This window comes from Calonectris borealis, chromosome 3 (assembly GCF_964195595.1).
Source record: "Calonectris borealis chromosome 3, bCalBor7.hap1.2, whole genome shotgun sequence".
Classification (NCBI taxonomy): domain Eukaryota; kingdom Metazoa; phylum Chordata; class Aves; order Procellariiformes; family Procellariidae; genus Calonectris; species Calonectris borealis.
The window spans coordinates 104,528,867-104,547,778 of NC_134314.1; the positions used below are offsets into that span (position 1 = coordinate 104,528,867).

At 38.0% G+C, this 18,912-nt stretch overlaps 1 protein-coding gene across 1 annotated transcript in view; it reads left to right on the forward strand.

Moving 5' to 3' along the window:
• The first annotated feature begins 474 nt into the window (after positions 1-474).
• Positions 475-18,912, forward strand: part of KCNK2 (potassium two pore domain channel subfamily K member 2) — a 128,218-nt gene continuing 109,780 nt past the window's right edge. The window contains exon 1 of the mRNA XM_075147930.1: positions 475-517. Coding sequence (XP_075004031.1) covers positions 475-517 — 43 coding nt within the window. The remainder of the gene's footprint in view (positions 518-18,912) is intronic.

Genomic DNA, 18,912 nt, shown 5'->3' on the forward strand with positions numbered 1-18,912 from the left:
TGAAAGCCCTGTTCACTGCATTGTGCAAGAGACCTGGTGATTGCTTCCCAGCAGTGATGAGAATGAGTTATGAGCCTCTCTGCCTCTTCCTAAAATAACAGGGAATGAATTTCATGTGGGCAAACACTTGACTCATTCTTCTTGGAACTGATAGCTTACCACACAGGACTTGGAGGCTGCTCCGTGAACCAGTCCATGGTTCACAGGAAGAAGAAGCCTCCAGAGGAGCTCAGACACTCAAAGAATAACATTCTTGGCCAAAAATAACTCTAAGCACTAAAAACAAATTGAAAAAAAAAAAGTTGGTTTACTTGTAAGTCTGTTGCAGCAACATGTACCTCCAGACATATCTGAGAGATGAATGGTACAGCCATCTTTGTCTCTTCACTCTTCTCTTTCCAAGTAAAGCTTCTTCCCAACCAAACCAGCGCTACATATGATATACATGGCTTATGATCATGAGTCACATGAGCTATGTCGGCTGCTGCTGGTGAAGACCCTGGTGCAAGATGTGAAGGTAAGAATGGCTGCTCTAGGGCAATTGCAATGATACAATGATATCTGCAGAGGGACTGAGAAAAGCAGGAGAGCTTAGGAAAGGCCAGAACTGTAACAATGGCAGTGTGAGAGAGGGACAGTCCCACATGTGATGCTATACAGGGAGGATGGGTAGATGTCATTCTTGGCATGTCCCGAATGAACATGCAAGGGATGCAATGCAGCATGTTGCGTTGTGGGTTTCAGCATTGGTTTGTATGGATGTGTGTGAACACGGGCGTGGAAATGAGATGCAATGAGAGGATAGTAGAAGCGATACGTCTCTCCTACCTGTTCAAACACACTGGTGAACTGGAGATCACCTTTTCTTCCATATCCTCCACAGATGCTATATGTTTTTCCTTCAGTTCTGTAGCTGACTGTGGGGAATGGCATGGCCAAGTGTACACCATGGTTTTGAATCTATGTGTTTTGTCTTGACTGACAGACCTTCTGGCACAAAGTAGAAAATGGCTCACTGACAGCAGAAGGAATATATCCTTTTTGGAGATGTGAATCCTTCCTTGGATGAAGGAGCTGCTATGTACTGCCAGCTAGCATTCTTGCTGATTGTTGTTTCCAAATTAAAAAATGATTTAACTCTACATAAGGCAACACGTGCTATGAGATGCTGCTGTGGCATGAATCTTTATGGACTATTGCATAGATAGGGAACCAAAACCAAACCTACCCACACACCTTTTTCCTTCCTTCGTGTTCCCTTCCCTACCCCCCTGCGCAACGATTCCTCCCCAGCAGCGATAAAACATTCTTTCCTGGCTCACAATTTTAAGTAGGGAGATAAAGAGAGTGATCAGCCTGCCAAGAGCAAGGGAGAAGGTCTGTAACTGCATGATGGTAGTGGGACGTAAAGGAGGAGAATTGATCACTCCCCAAAGTCATTCCCTTGCTTCTGAAAATATGTAATTCCAGTACTGATACCACATAAAGAATAATCTTTCTCATCCCTGGGAAAATTTCAGGAATGCCTGCTCCAAGAAGTACATTTAGCATCCTCGTTTGTATGCTGACAAATCAGCCTTCATTCCAGAGATGGCATGGGTCTCCAAGGAAAGAATAACATTTCTGTGCCAGAGTATTAGTGGCCTGAGGCTGATCTCTGTAAACTGTCTACAACTGAGGCTTCTCTGCACTGGGAAATGACATTCATGTTGGAACAGGAATGCAGGAAATTAATGTGGTAACAAACATAGTGCTAAACAAAACTGTCTATATTTGGAGTTGGGCTCTCATTTGTGCTAAACCCTACTTACCTACACAGGAAGCTATAAAGGGATCTTGAAGTGGATAAAATTATTAGAGTCAGAGGCTTTTAACAAGACATGGAATACCCCAACTTGAAAGACACATTTTAATGCAATTTACTGGTGTAAACAGAGCGGGAAACAAGCAATTTAAAGGAGGCTGTTGTCATTATCTTAATTGGTCATGGTAGCTTCATGCTGAAGTTGAGTTTGTACTTGATAACAGAGAGAAGCAAAATGGAAAGCCCTATAAGCATCTTTATACAATAAATGAGGAACATATTTTTATATTAGTCTGTTAAAAGAAATATGCTTAGGTTGGTTATATTTACCTGTACATATTTGTGTCAAAAAACCTAGGAAACATCTAACACCATTTGCCCATTCTTGCAGAGGGTCAGGAGGGGTCACTTAAAAATGGCAGGTCAAGATTGACATGAAAATCCCATTTGCTAAATGTCTTTAAAAAGCACACTGCCTCTGTTCTATCCAGCTGCTGGTTTTATTAGGACCTGTGCATCACTAGGAATGCTTCCTGTTATAATATGTTATCTTTGAGCAAAAATGGGTTGCATTTCCCTTCTCTGAGAACTGGGATATGTAAGTACCTGTAATGGGTTTGAACAAATCATAATAAGACTGGAAACATTAGACAGTAACTGCTTAATCCTGCAGTTATTTTATTAATTTTTCTTTGTTATTAAGGTAGTAAAAGTAATTGAAATGTTAATCTAGGGTATTTGCTAAGGCTTTATGCCTAGTTTATATTCAATTCATGTTCCAGTGCTGTGGGTTAAAGATGGATTCGCCATTAGAAAAATATGAAATTCTTGGATCTCAGCAGTTTTGACTTAAGGGATTGAATTGTGTTAATTGTACTTGTTGTCTGCCCACAGGGTGTAAAGAGATGATCAAAAGGTTGGCAAGCCTTATATGACTTTGCTATTGTTGTGTGCTAACAACAATAGATCTGCAAAAGCAGGAATTTCTCCAGAAGTTAACCTATAGGGTAACTATTTTATCAGGAGGCGTACCACAGGTGTAATAAAGGTAGTGAGGGTGTGACCTTGGGGAATACTATACTTGGTACTTTCTGATTCAGATCGTGGGTGCTTTTCTTTGAGCTTGGATAGAGTTACATGAAATATTTTAAAAATGACGGGATATACATAGTACAAGGTGGAAGGTACTGGTGTTATTTTAATTCTGTTTTCATGCAGTATAGAAAGTGAGATAGCGTTTTGGATATTGTCCTGAGAAGAGGAGCCAAGAAATTCTGTTTTTAAATCCCGATACTGACATTTACTCAGAGCCAGGAAGAATGAGGCAGCTCCTGAGGCACAGTTACCCCACTTTTGCTAGAGGATTGCTAAATCACCCCTAGTTACCCTATTTTTCAAGATGTAGAAACAATGCTTATATTACGAAGGTTAACTAGATAGTGTATGACAAATTGCTTTGAAGATTGAGTATTGAAGAAATTGCATAGTTTTAAATAGGGCTCAATATTTAATAACTTATCAGAGAGCTGGCTTCTGCTCCCTCTGTCTTGTAACAGTTTTGCAATTTGTTCTAATGACAGTAGGATGACCTCCGGAGTTTCTACAGTTTTCATCTACATTTCATTTGAAGACTGCAATGCCTGATCTAAATGACTTTTTGTGTTGTCTCCAACCCCAGTTCCATGTAACATTAAAAAAAGTCCTATGATAATTCAGGAGACAAAAAATCTCCTTAGGTCCTGAGATCCTTTACCATTTTAGATATTTTATCATGTATCTAAATTCCTGCATCGTGTCGGGTGCACATTTTCTCTACTTCCATCGCTTTTCATCCACTATTTAAAAAGAAAGCCAGTTGTTCTGTCAGCTGAATACTTCAGTATGTGGATGTGATCAAAGTAAAATCATGGCAAATAAATGGCATAGGAGCAACTTAATTGTACAATTGTGCACAGTTTAGGAGAATAAAACGTGTACTCACTTACTGTATTTGGACAGGGGAGAACTATTGTTTTGTAAGAATAATTTCCCAGCTACGGGAAAATAAATTTAAAATTCCTGGCATGTCTCTTCATCTGAAAATTCAGGGGAATTTAGAGCTGCATGTGAAATTTGTGGCTTAAACCCATCTCTGGGGAAAGTAGAAGTGATAGAAGAAGTCAGGGTAAAACAGTGACAACTCATACACTTAAAACGAGGTAACTGTATTGTGATAGATCTGTGAGGGTCTGCCAAGAGACATGGTTTTTGCTTACCCTGTTCTTGTACTCTGTTCCATGTACATACTTGTGTCCATTCTCAAAGATAGGTACTGAGCTGGCTGGACCTTTAGTTTGGGCGGATGTGGAAGTTTTCAGGAGCTGCACCCTTTCCCCTCTGTGTATGAGAATAGGCTATCCCATATGCCACCCTTTCACATCCTTGCCCTGATAGCTTCACATCAGGAGTGGTGGGCAGTGATGGTGACCTCAGGCACTTGTTGCCTCAGTGGATGCTGAGCCCCTGGCTTTCTGCCATTGGCACTCTGGGCGACTTGTAGCTCTCACTTTTGCTCATTCCAGTCCCCCAGCTCATTCCAGAGAGCATAGCTGCACTCTGGCTTTTCACTCTTGCACAAGAGCTTCTCTCACACTTCAGGTGTTGGGAAAATGAAGGGAGTACGTGGGCCAGGTTTCTTCATGCGTCAGTGCCACATACAACAGGTAGGCAGGACATTATGTGACCATATTCTTGCTGATGGACACAGGGCTGTGTAGGACACTTCTCTCTTCCCCAGTGCAGACGTACAGATGCATTCCAGTAGGAATTCCTCACTGTTGATGCAGAAGCTTCTAGGGCTACAGTAGTACTTAAAGTTCAGGGTTGCTCAGATCCCTGGAACAGAATTTGGTCTGTACTACGTAAATTGTATTGAATTTAGAATCTCTTGTTGACTTTCATTTAAATCAACAAACATGAAGGAGAAGCAATTAAATATATTCTTGCTAACTATACACAAGATGTATGTGTTCTATTACATCTCATTCTGTTATTTTTGTCCTTTGGTTAATAAATATAATAAACATGCCCAACTTAAATACATTACTGCAGGATGCTAATATACTGAGGATATTGAATATAATAGTTGTCCTGGAGAAATGGTCCAACAGAACAAATAAAAAAATACATAAATAAGTTGATATGATTTGATGTGATTATTCTGTCTTAAATTTCTAGGGACAGCCACTATCACTCTAATTTCTTTCTCAGAAGTCCTAAATAGCAAGATAGAGGAACAAAGGATGATCACCAGAGTCACAGACCAGTAACTGACTTCGACCATCTATACTGAATTTTGCTCCAGTTTATTTTAAACAGTTGATTGTTTAGCATATGCATACTTAAGGGACTCGCTTCCTAAGAGAAGTAATAATACTAATGAGTAATATATTTGTGCTTTATAGAGGTATATATTCATGAACATAATTTATCTGACCTTGGTCAAGCTTTGGTTATCTGTTATTTGTCAGCAGACTTCTCTTATTTTATGAAAAATGTATTTTATGAAAAATGTATTTTATGAGAAATAGAGTATTTAATTCAAAGCAAGCCTGCTACACTTACTTTTCAGTAAAACAAAAAAAACAAATGCAGTGAGCTTTCCAGCACACAGAAATGTTGAACTAATCACTCAGCATTATTTTGTGTTCTTTGATAAAGATTTCAACACTGCAATTTAAATCGGCAGGGTACCTGTTCAACATGATTTTCAGGGAGATTCCAACTGAGCCCTGATCTGTAGAAGTATATACTTTAAATAGGTTCCTATTTTTGTAGTGCAAGTGCTCAAGGGTCGAATGAAAAAGTGAAATCAAGGGGCATGTGAAGGTCTATTTTTAGTTTTGCATTTTGCATGGCCAGGTTGGTTACAAATATGGTGTGTGAACTCTAGAGTAAGAGTGGAAAGGCAGACCACAACCACGTATTTCTTGCAATAGCATGCAGTTTAATAGATGCTGCCACTTTTATTTCTGCATGAACAATGCTTTGTGGATTTCTTCAGTAAATAAAAAAACAGGATATTGATGATGCTTTGAGCCTTTGGAGTCTTCACACATCCTTGCAAGACGAGTGCAAGAAATCCTCTTACTGTTTCTGTCATTTTTCTGTTATCAATCGTATCATTCATACCAAAGGAGTTTAATCAGAGCCTCTTATGCATATATATACAGCAGATAACTCAGAAATTAGCTGCCTTGAAATACAAAGTTGTGGGGAACAGCTCTAGTCTTGTTTGTATCGATGATATACCCATATGAACAGTATTTCCTGAGTTTTCCAGCGGTTTTCCTTAAACTTGACAGGCTTAGTTGGATTTTGGGTTTTAGGCTGTCATCATGTTCCATTTCCAAAATATGACTGAAAGAGGCCTGTGCTCTAATCTCCATATGACTGCTGGATTTTTATATTCCAAACACCCACCATCCTAACTGCAATACATCTAAAGAACGATCTATAGCTTTCTGCAAATTTATGTGGAAGTTCACAAATATTAGTCATTTTGAGGGATGATACTCATTTTAATCCCAACAACACTTATGTGCCAAATAACTTGTGTCTCCTTACCTGTATAATTTTATTGGTAAGAATTATTTGTATCACACATAATTGCAAAGCAGGGTAAAGGAGTCCTTGTATGAAGCCTCATATCACTTTAAGTTTACTGCTTGAAGCATTTTGTGCATCATTAGCTTGTTCCTTGCCAGACGACGTGGTACCCACACAAATATTACCATCTGGTAACTTCTGTTTAAAGCAGCTGTTGTCAGAGTATTCCGGAATTTTAATCAGTATCTAGATTTCTAAATGCCAAAGCCAAGATACCTTTGATCTCACTGCAAACAGAAGAGCTTCTTAGAATACAGGGTTGCACTACAGCGTGCTGGTCTCCTCCTTGAACTCTATCCATGCACAAAAAGGCCATGTTCCAGATATAAGTTCCCAGATGATAATTGACTTGTTTTAGAATAACTTTCTGTGGGAACATCTGCAAGGTCACATGGAGGGAAACAAGGAGTAGAGAGTGCAAGAGAACGAGAGTTGTCCACTAAATTGTGATGATCTAGAAGTTGCTTGGGCTCTTGAGTTCTAAGGCAGGATGCAACTGAAAGCATGCTAACTATTTATTTTGGTGCAATGCTTCTTAATGACCATGCATTGATAAAAGCAGCTACTTTTAGGTTTTGGGATATCTGGGTCAGATCACAATTAAACACTGAAACAACTTGGGCTAAAAAGAAATGAATCTGATATACAGCTTTGCAAATAGTAAAATCTAAAAGAACCCGCGTACAATGTGGTTTTTTTTCACAGGGATTTATTTATCATTTCAGAAGGACACAGTAGTGGAAAGATACTGATCAAAAAACTGGCAGGAATGGGTCTTCCATTGCTGACATGTAACAGGTGTGAAAATTTTATCCTCCATTTCCTTGAGTCACCATAGAGTTTAAGTTTTAAGCTACAGGAATGATTTAGTGGGAATTTCTGTCTGATATAGTAGGAAGGAGTAGTATTGCCTTAGCTACAGACCCTGGACCTGATTATTTCTTTACCAACACAAATGTGGATTTTTCTCCAGGGAACTCAGTATTGGTACCTTGTTTTCCAGTCAGTGGAGTTTTGCCATTGATGCAGCATGTAATTAGTCATGACCCATAAGTTGTAACTATAGAAAACAACTATGTGTTGCTGAAAATTACAATTCCTTCTAGGAATTATTGGAGGAGAGAGAACCGGGGGACTCGTTGCTATAGCAGTGGGTAAAATGTAGCCCACTACAGATGAATAATATTGGCATGGGATTTCTATGAAACACAGCAGAATGTAGGTAAGAAATCAGTGGGTACATTTAAAGAAAGTTTAACATGAAAGAGTTCAAATATCAATTCTGCATCATCTGATTTTACTCATTCCCAAAACAAACAAACAAACAAAAGCCCATCCTCCTCCAAAATTCTATAACATTTTATTTCCCTAAACTTAAAAACTTGTTCTTCTATGCTGTTGTTTTTCACATCTCCTTCTTATACTGGGCAAAAATTGTGTTCATATTTGCCATGTAGCCCTTAAAAAACACCAGTTGCAAAGACTGGGGTACTCTACTAGAAAGTGCAGATACTAATGCCGTTTCTAGGGGATGCTCTTTGGGAGTGTTTTGCAGTGTGGGCACTGGTGTGTACAGATATTACAAAGAGAGAGGAGTGTTTTACTGCCATTTTTGTGTTCTGCAGATTCTCATAGCTCTCCTTCCCTGATGAATTCTTATGATTAAGGTTTTTCCACATTTGTGGCAGCTGAAGAAGTTGTGTGGGCTTAACGTCTGGTTGTCCCATGGAGTCTAGGAAATATGTGGAGTACTTGCCTCTGCAAAGACTGTATAGCTGCAGAGGGAGCGTATGCCATTGTTGGTGTCTTCTTCATTGGGACTACATGTTTTCTGCTCCTTGTAGTAATTTTTCTGCTCATTTCTGGCAGGGCGGCTGGATACCCTTTCACCTGAAACTGTGCCACTTCTCTACAAGTGATTAAGGGACTGGATCTCAGTCCTAGGTTTTCACACAACTATTGTCGCTGATTTGGTTCAGACCAGAATACAAGTCAATAGCAAGCCACATTTGTCCTGTGTTAAATAGCTCCACAGAAACAGCACAGGAGATTAATTTGAATGAACATGCTGAAACATAGCATATATGAGAACATATACTCTCTGCATTCCACTTACTTATGTTTAATGTATATTGGTTTTTTTGCATGCTTATCAGTCCAAGCAAGAGAGCGGGTTTCTGTAAAGCACTTTGTTTTCCCCTTTCTCTGATTTCACTGAAGACAGAGATACGCTTGAGGCACCCACGCTCTTTCATGCATATCTACTGCTGTTCATCAATCAGAGAGCCACAGTCAGCTCATCAAGGCACTTTGCAACCTTTGTAATGTGCAGTTGCTGGTGATTTTTTCCCCTTCCATCATATAATTGCTCAGTCCCTACTTTATCATAGATTTAATAAGATATTTTTCTCAACCATTCAAATGCTCTTGCTAAAGTACAATTATAGCGATTATATTAAGGAAGGTTATGAGCTGAAAAAATGTACAAAGCCTTATTTTGAAATGAGGTAATATTAGCAACACAAATTACATGAAGCTTGGAACTTGACCAAGATAAAACAGATTAAAGAAGACAATTTTTGGAAGACCAGGATATTTTTTGAAAATCATGAAAGTGTTGAAAGAATTGGGAGTATCACAATAATGCTGATTTGGAACAGGCAGAGGAATTAGATTGTTTTGTTCTCACACTTGAATAAATCAAGAGTGATTCCATTTGAGCAAATATAATTCTGCCAATAGAAAAACAAATGTAAGTAGGAGGAGAACCGACCTAGAGAATCTTATCCTTTGGAAAGCTCTATGCACAAGTCAAGTCTCACATTTTCTATTTTCTGTGTTGAAAAAAGCAAAACAAATATGCCTCCCGTTGGTTTATTTTGTGCCCTCAGCAACACAGGAAAGCATGTGGCACGCCAAGTGTCATTTCAGTATGAATTACATATATGCATACATTCTGCTGGTACAGAAATCATAGCACTTTGCAGGGCATTTTGCTGCCTCTCACTCCTCCAGTTTGACAAACTAGACTTCAGAAGAAATAGTCATCAGAAAAAAGGAAGCCTGCAAAGCCATGACATTTCATCAGTACCTGGCTTCTCTTAACAAAACTCTTGATAGGCAGAACATAAACAACAAGCTGTATCTTTCAAGAACCATTTGATATGATTAAGTTTATGCTTGGTGCACCAGTAGCAGTCTGCCTTTTGCATTAGAAATAGACCATGAAAGTAGCCTGATTTTATCAGGTCTACTTGTGCAACATTTATATTTCTGTGATTTTTAGAGGAGATAGGGACACATGACCTTCTGAATCACATTAGACTATTGACTAATCAAGTCAGATATCTTGCTTCCTACAATGGCCATGACCTAATACTTCACAGGTGCAAATAGCAACTATTCAGGTGTGGCCAACTTAAAGACAGAAATTAACTTCTGCCTGCTCCTATCATAGCTTCAAGAATTTAAACAAACTATCCATATTCATTGATTGTTAGTTAACATTGTCTTAAAAACATACCTCTAAATATTTCCTGAGTTTATATACTTCTGTTATTACAAGAAAATTAAATAAAATTTTATAGAAAATTCTCTTTTTGTAAAAGCAAAGAGGCATCTATTGTGTTTGAACTGCAGGTTAGAAAAATGTAAGTCCTCTTCTCCTCGCTCCTTCCATAAGCAAGATAATGAGATATTAACTGAGTGTATCTCAAAAATGAGAGAAGGGGAAACTGCAGCCTGCTCTGCAAACACTACTGATGGAACTATTTCTGGTACTAAATTTTATTCAGTTGTAAATCTGTGTTGGCTTGAGCCCGCAGCCACCAGCTATGGATTTAATCAATGTTTGGAGCTGGATGAATAATTCAATTTGATCTATTCTCTTTCAGCTTGTGAAATCCATCTTCAGGTTTCAGCTCCCTCATGTATTTATCCACATACTACCTGAATCCTTTCAAAGCTGTGTTTGTCTCCCTTCAGGATGATGGTTCCAATAACATGATAAGGCTCTCAGTTCTGCAAAGGGTTCTGCTTAAACAGAAACAAATCAGAAAGGCTGTGCAAGGGCAAACCTGCAAAATTCAGCCCTAATGTTTCAGTCTCTGGGTTAAATGGATACGTGGGTGACATTCTAACAAGGGTGAAGTGAATGGCACAGTTCCCACAGACTTGGAAAAGAACATGGTTTCAGATTAGGTCCCAATTCCTGCATGTGAGAATGTAAAATTCAGACTTGTGAATACAGTTTTGAAATGTGTTTTCCATGTTCAGCTCTATGAAATGTCTCCCGTCAGTTTAAAGAAAGAGAATGCCAGGATGACTGATGTCATTGCATTGTAAATATTTGTATGAATGCTTATTCAAACTCTTTTATATCGGTTTTATGCAAAAACTTCAGGTTGGTCTGGTTGAAATATAACTTCCTTCTATTAAAGAGGTCAGAGTAAGTTTTCTATTTTGGATGACCTGGAGTAAAATAATAACAGATGATTCATTCCCCCTTACTAAAAACATGACTTGACTGCTTCGATGCAATAGAAACTTGGTGGAAAATGCTGTGATTTAGTGGGGTGGATGGTCATTTGTTTGCAAGTTTGGAATGTCTTTGCTGGAGCAGCTGTTCTATAGCAGTCCTATCCCTGGACTAAATGTCCATACTGCATTTGATGGTCTTTGTATTTTGGGCTTACTTTTTCTGGTTTTGTTAGACATCCATTGCATTATGGGTTCAAGTTAATGTGCCTCCTGTCTTTCATTCCCCATTAGACATCAGTAAAAGCCAAGGAGCAATATTCTATTTCTAAAAGCTGAGTAATGTTTCTCTTTTTTTTTTTTTCCTGTTTCTATGTACCTTCCGTCCAGATCCCACACTTTTCAGTGAACACATTTAGCTACTGACATCAAGAAAACAAAATTATACGTTTTAAAAACAATCGAAGTGTGACACTAAATGGCATTATGATGAAATAGGTGCAATGTGGCTATATTGTGGGCAGCAGATTGATGTTCTTAATTATTCATTTTCATGCTTTTAGGTGCTTGGATTTTTAATGTAATGTAATAGGTACCATTTTATCACATTGTTACATTTAGTGCCTTCAAGTGGATTTAGGAATATGTGTGATGATTTGTTTTGTTGTTTTGGTAATCTGGCAGCATTTGGATGAAATGCAGAAACAGCATGTAAAATGACAGGCTGGTGAGAAGGAAGGTCAGATAGATGTAATTTCCACATCAGGGGGAAGGTGTAGACTAAAAGAAGTTGGAGACCAGTTTTTTTCTTACTACTTGTGTTGTGACAGAGCTGCTGCAAAACTTTCCAGCAACGTGGGAAAGAATATTTATTTCTGTTGCAATAGTTAGTTTAGTTGAGGCTAAGGCTGGAATTGGGTTAACTGCTCCTGTCCTGATAATAGGTGATGGCAAGAAAATCTGAGTTGAGTTTGGTTACTTACATTGCCCTCTCAACATATTTCCCAACCCTCACTGGGACAATTGCAACCATCTTAGCTTATAAAGGCTCTGGGTTAGACAAAAGTCAGGAAAGCTTCTGCAGTTCTCCTGCCCTGCCTTCAGCTTGCTTTTCCAAGTTGCTGTAGTTCACGTAGTAGAGATGGAGTCCTCTCTTGCATTCATCCTTGCCTGTATTTCTTTCTTTCCATCCAGTCTGATTGTTGCTGGCCTTGAAATATATGTTTATGTATGTGGCACAGGAGTAGTAGGACACCTCTGTGTCCTTACAAGACCTTTCCTTGACTGTGGAACTAACATGACAGGAGGAAGCAGGAACAGTATCTTTTTTTGGTACGACTCTTCCATTACCTGGTGAATTGGAGAAGAATAAATTCTCTTCTTCCTCAAGCATACCAGTCAGCAGCATCTCCCTGTCTCATTGTAGAAGGAAATCCATGCTTTCAACAATTTATTTACAGAAAGCAAATATCCAGTTGTCTATAAGTCCATGGAAGAATAATACAGTTCACAGCAACTTTGAAGTACTTTGTCCTTTTGAGTAGTCTGGGTACAGATTTAAGCAGATTCACCTTTTAGCAGTGATTCTCTATACTTTGGACAGGAATGATTGGAAATATTTCTGTTTACTCCTTTTGCCTTCTGGGCAAAGATTATATTACGTTTCCAATTATGATCTGAAAATATCTAATGCCCTCTGTTTAAGTGCAACGGAGAACATTTTGATTTTCATGGATTCTGAATGCTAGTATGGATTTAGCAGCTCAGTTCTTATTTATCTTTCAGACCATTAAATCTGACATATGTATTCCATGGGAAATAGAAATCATTTTGTTCCTCATGGTTATGAAATCATTAGAAAAGCTGAGGTACATCTGTAATGGCTGTCCATTAATATAATTTTTATATTTAATAATAAGCAACACGCAGGCTTGGATTTTCTAAATGCTGTTACTGAGAGAGCTACTGAGTCTTGGTCTTTCCAAAGGACTATGGAGCTTTCGCCTTCCTTCAGATGAAGGCAGTTGGAGATGTTCACAGCATCCACACCATCTGGAATGCACTGCCCAGAAGCACTGAAAGTGAAATGTTACTATTACACTAGCTCTTGATTCAACCCATTTATATGTTGGTATTTCTTGGGTAAGATTTCTCACCTCTCTATGATACCAATGTAGATTTGAGCCTTATGGCAGAAATGCTGAGTGGGTGGCAGGGATGTAAGCAACTCATGAAGCCAGTCTTGCTCTAGAGATGCTACCTGGATGGTAGTCAGACTCATCAAAAAGGCTCATTATAATTTCCTAATGTCACATTCCCATCATCAAGCAAAACAGCTTAATCTAATGCGGACAACATGTGCAAGATGTTTGAGTGTCTGGTGTCACCTATTTCATATACAAATATTTAAATATTAACTTATGGGATATTGTTTTTCTAACATGCAGCCCTGTGTTTTTCTAAGACACAGCAGCTATCCATCTGTCTCAAGTATACAAAATACCCGTATTTTCTAAAACTCAAGTGTGCTCTTGTGAAAAAAAGTTCCAGTCATTTTCTGAAAACTGACAGTAAATAACTCCATTTTCATGCTAGGGATATTGAGTCATGCTGTCTCTTTCCAATGATACAGTCTCACAGTCTTCAAATTAATCCTGTCTCTACAGACCTGTTGGGCACAGTGAGTTACTGCAGATCTAGCTGCAGACAGCATCCATCTGATTCTGTTCATCCAGGAGGAACGGAATCCAGCTCTTAAAATCCGTCCTTGGCTGGGCTGAAGTTGGCTGTTTGCAAGCATGTATGAAGAGATCAGCTGCTTAAGGAAGGGTTTTTTTCTGTGTTCTTTGGAGGAGGATGATCTTGTAAGAAAACATGAATGCAGTAAATAGCTGAAAGCTGCTGCGCCAGACTAAAACAGGACAGAATGAGATTGTTGGTGTCCCAAATTTCTCCCTTTTCATGCTCCATTCTCGCCTCCAAATTGGCAGCTATTTTCATGAACACTCATTCTTTCCCCTAACTGTTGGCTAAGAGGCCATTTCTAAGACTGATGCAATATCATTCAAGATGAGAGTGCTTTTCTTTGATACACAAGTTGTTGTCATACTCCTATCCTTTCCCCGAAAACCAAAATACATCTGCATGCCACACTATACCCTGTAAAATGGCCGTAACAGTTGATTTTTCCTTCCCAGAACTTTTTATGACCATAGCATAAAGGTTATTTTAACACCAACTTTGTGACTGCCAATTTGCTTACCTCACAGTTATGTAGATTTTCTATGGAGACGTGGGGCGTTTTATTCTTGGGGGGAACTCCAGCTTAGCAAGGTGAGTAAGACTGTCTTAAAACTGAAACCATGTTAATTGCATAGCATAATTACCTTAGGCTTCAATCTTCTCTGACTCATCTGTTGTTTGCTTTTTCCTTTGTGAAGTAATGCATCTGTACTTTCTTTTGTTTTTCACTTAATACTTCCCTTTGTTTTTCACTTAATTTTGAAGTATTAATAGAACCTTTTCTTGGTTGCTTTTTTTTTTTACAATCATTGCTTTTAAAACTCATTTTGCTTCTTAGCCTTTCTGACTGTTACTGCATTCTTGTGCTATTTCTTCATATTCATCCTTAGTCCAGTGCCTTTTTCACACTTTTTATATGAGTCCTCATCTTAAATACTAGCAAAGAAAAATTTATTAAGAATCTCGCTACAAATTATTTAATTTCTTTTGTAGCTTTTATAACAAGTACATAATTCTGTATATTCTTTTACATAAAAAATAGTCGTGTAAATGCCTAAATTCATTTTGATCTTGTAAATTCTTGTCACACTGAGTAAAAAGGGTTTTTTCTCTTCAGTTTTGCGTTCATCACCTTTTATTTTCACTGCAGCTGTGGTTGTGTGTCCGTGTAGTGTGATGTTGCTATTGTTTAACAATATTTTCATGCCAACATGTATAGATGGTTGTCTGCGCCTTTAAAAATATAATTTTGCATCCAAAATCCACAATTCAATTCCTGTGGATCTGGGTTTTTTTCCCCATTTCTTAGATGAAAACAAAGTCATCAGCTCAAATAGTTTAATTATACCTGAGATCAATGGTGCCACTAGTACGGTTATGCCTGTGATGCTGTTGAAGGTACATACCTTCAAACTTTTACCTTCCAACAGTATCAGTAGGTCAGCATTTTGTAGGCATTGCATGACTTTTCTGTAATTGATGTATAATTCAGGGACTTAAGTATGGAGCAGGAGCAGTTTTATCCCTAATTCTTCCAGTTCTGGCACAGTTAAAGTACCTTATTTTGCCCAAGTATTTGTATCTGTAGAATAGAATAGAGTCAATATTACCTCAGTAAAATGATATGAGATTGAATAGAGAGACATTATGGAACCTGTAAAGAATACAGAGGATTGGTTAGATACGATTCATATGTCTTTGAAAGGAGATGAATTTTTATTTAGAAAAATAATTTATATTTCTAACTCTTAAGAGTTGTATGTGGGAATCTTCCAAAGTGCTGTTTTGCCATTAATTTCAAAAGGAATGGAATTTATCTGGTAAGATTTTATAAGAAAAATACTTACTTTGAATATTTTGCTAATGACATAATGATGTCACTCTTTCAGTTGTGCATTTTTTCTTTATCCCTAAAAATGGCATATCTGGTATGAATATAGAAAACATTACACTTTTAGGAAAGTTACAGCTTCACAGGGCAAGGGAGTTGATGTCTTTATCTAAATAAGGAAAACATTCGGTGTTTAAATAAAAACAGCTACAGATTCAGAGAGTGCACTACTGGTTTATTTATCCAAGTTCATTTAGGGCTTGCATGCTGAAATGCTAAATTTGCCTCTACATTTCATGGATTAGCAGGTTTACAGCCTACCTATAGGACTATTTTCAGAATTGTGTCTGACGCGAGAGCTGATAGCTAGAAGATAAGAGGTAGCAAACCACAGCTTACTAAAAGCTGATTCACTGTAAGGCAGTGTGTGAGGACTCCTCACTCTGTTTAAGGACAGACAGATAGTTTAGTTAAAATCAACTCCAGCAATGCCTGAAACTCATCTGCTTGACTTTGTATTGAAGGAGGAAGAGGACGTACCTTCAGGTGCACGTAAGAGAGGCTTTAGGAAGATGTTTGAGGGTTGATTATTGTTTTTTTCCCCTCTGAAATGGATTAAGAGTGCTCATGGGATGAATCTGAGTGAGCAACTTCACCATGCGCTCATGGGTGCCGAGGTCGAAGCCTACGAGGGCAACCGCCCCTGCCCTCGGGGCACCTTTGTCCCTGTGCACTGGCTTTGAACCTGGACCATGTTTGAAGCTGGCCCATTTTCTCAGATACTGGGAATTGAGGCCAGTTACTTCAGATGAGGAAGTAAATGCATGTCTTTAGCCTAGCATTTATAGTAACTGGCTGTTGTTAATTGTCTTGTCATGTGAAAAGGGACAAGCAAGTGTTTCCTGCTCATCTTTCTTGGTACCTTTCCATGCCTTAGGTGTGAGGCAAGCATCTGAACTTTGTTGAACTTTGTAAACAGGAAAGTCTTTTATGACCTTCTTCAGAGAAGGGCAATTTTGAGTAATTTGTTTTATTTGTTACAAAATGTCAACAGGTTTGTGTCTGATGGTAGAAGACCTAAAGGGCATTTGAAACTTTGAATGTTTTCTTGTGTTGTCTTCTATCAGCTACTATAGCACAGTAAAACTTTCTCTGATACATTAGGGAAAATGCTTCTGGGGTCTATTCCAAGATTAGGCATGTATTGCTACTATGCTCAAAAGCATAGATTACTATGCATATGCATTGCATGTGAGTGAGAGATGTTGTGGTTTTGGTACACCATTCAAAATTGACTGTATTTTCATGTTCTAAAATTCCATCAAAAAGAGAAACTTGGAATTGATTAATGGAGTTTTTGATGGAAAAGGACAAAAAGGTAAAGCCATTTTGAGGGTTTAAGAGTATTCTTGAACTTTGTTGAAATGAATAATTCGGGCTTTTTGGGGAATATGTTCACAACTGTAAATTGCAATCAACACAGGAAAAAAACGATAAAGAAATGGTCAAAACATGGAATTAAACAAAAAAATATGCCCAAACCATTTCATAAAGCAGATAAACTTATGGAACTTACTTATTATTACTGTTTTTTTAATCTAAAATTGCCCTATCTGACACTAAGATCTTCTGGGCCATCTGATATAAGTGTATTCTACAGGAGAGACTAAAGAGGTCCTGAAAAACATTTTTGGGCACAGGGTTGAAGAGAAGAGGGTAGGGAAAAGAAAGGAAGGAAATAAACAGTGAGGACAAAATGGCAATTAATGTAAGATCTACTAACTGTAGTATTTTTTCAGTTTCTAGAAAATTCAAATGACTACAGGTTAAAGATTGTGAGAGACATGATATCAGAGTTATGGCTGCATAATCTTGGACTACAAATGAGATTTGCATTATTCGATCAAAGAAAAGATAATTTGATCTGCCCTAATTCTCAGGGGAGAACCCAGCAGAGTTCCCATTCCTCTAGGAATTCCAAGAAAACCTATTAATTAGTCTCTGATTCACAGAGTCTGACTCTTCCCCCACTCTGGATTTGCACTCGAAGATCTTCATTAACTGACTCATATTAAGCGAATTCATTTCATACATTCCTAATTATTGTTAGTACCCAAGTGCAGGCACACTGGATTTACAGAGAGTTGTGCCAATTGCTCACAAAAATGAATTACACAACTTGCAGAAATGGGAAATGAGAACAGGCAATTTGTGTGCTTGTGTAATAACCAAATGATCAAAAATGGCCTAAATAAAGAGAATTGATCATCTGAAAGCATTTTTGTAGACACGCACACTAGGAAAATATTTTTGCCTTTAGAAAAAAGCCAAGCAATCAAAACAGAATTAGAGCAGAAACGCATGCTATGTGGAAAAACTTTCTTGATAATTTATGCTTTCAGCTCACAGTATCAGGCTTGCTTTGACCATCTTCAATGCTTCTTATAGTTCTAAGAACTTCTTACATATTTTTGACCTAAAATTCCCAGGGCTTGGTTTTCTGTGGGATTGATTTTTGTTGGTTCTTAGGTGGCAGCATTTACATGTTTGTTTTCACAGAGAGACAGAAAGCTGGATCAAAAGATCTGTATCACTTCAAATTAAATGGGAGCAGAGGAGCATTATTTATCAGAACTGTTACTGTAAGCAGTTGCTTACAGAGTAGCTGGGATCCTGTACTGTAAGCAGTTGCTTACAGAGTAGCTGGGATCCTGTACTTAAAATGCACAAAAATAAAAAACATTCTCTGATTTAAAGAACTCCTTGCGCTAGTGACTTATTAACAAATAATATACAGCCAAGTCTTGCTGCAAGGCAGATTTTCCTTTAATTTGCATCTACATCTTCATCATAGCTGTCAGGCTCTTGGTAAGTAGAAAGTTTTAAAGTTCATAAAAAATACTACTATGTTCTCATTTTATTTGGTCTTTGCCAACTACAACTCATATTTCCAGCTCTTCACTGCAAACAAAAGACCAAGGAATCAAAAAAAAAAAAGTGGTGTTCTAAAATATTTGCCTGACTTCAGACATCAGGGCTTTAAGCAAAATATTAACTATTCTAGAGCTCCTGGTGGAAAGTTATTAAAGTTAGGTATGTGAAACTATTGAAGTATCTATCACAGGGACTCACATATGGCACATCTCCATATTAAGAGGTTCTATAAAAATCTTAAGAAATTACATCATATGACTGGCCATGAGCAGTGGCATAACTGCTTTAATGCTACCACATATGGATCTGTTTCCAGAGTCTGGGCCCAGATGACCAACCTGTGAAATTCACGAGAAAAAGTTCCTTTTTAATTGAATAAGAGTGGGAATGAGTTCTCTTGTAACACTGCCTTCAGAAACAGTTTTTTCAGATTGTTTTCTTTTTGTCTAGAGGAGGTCATCTATTAGCCATAAAAAAA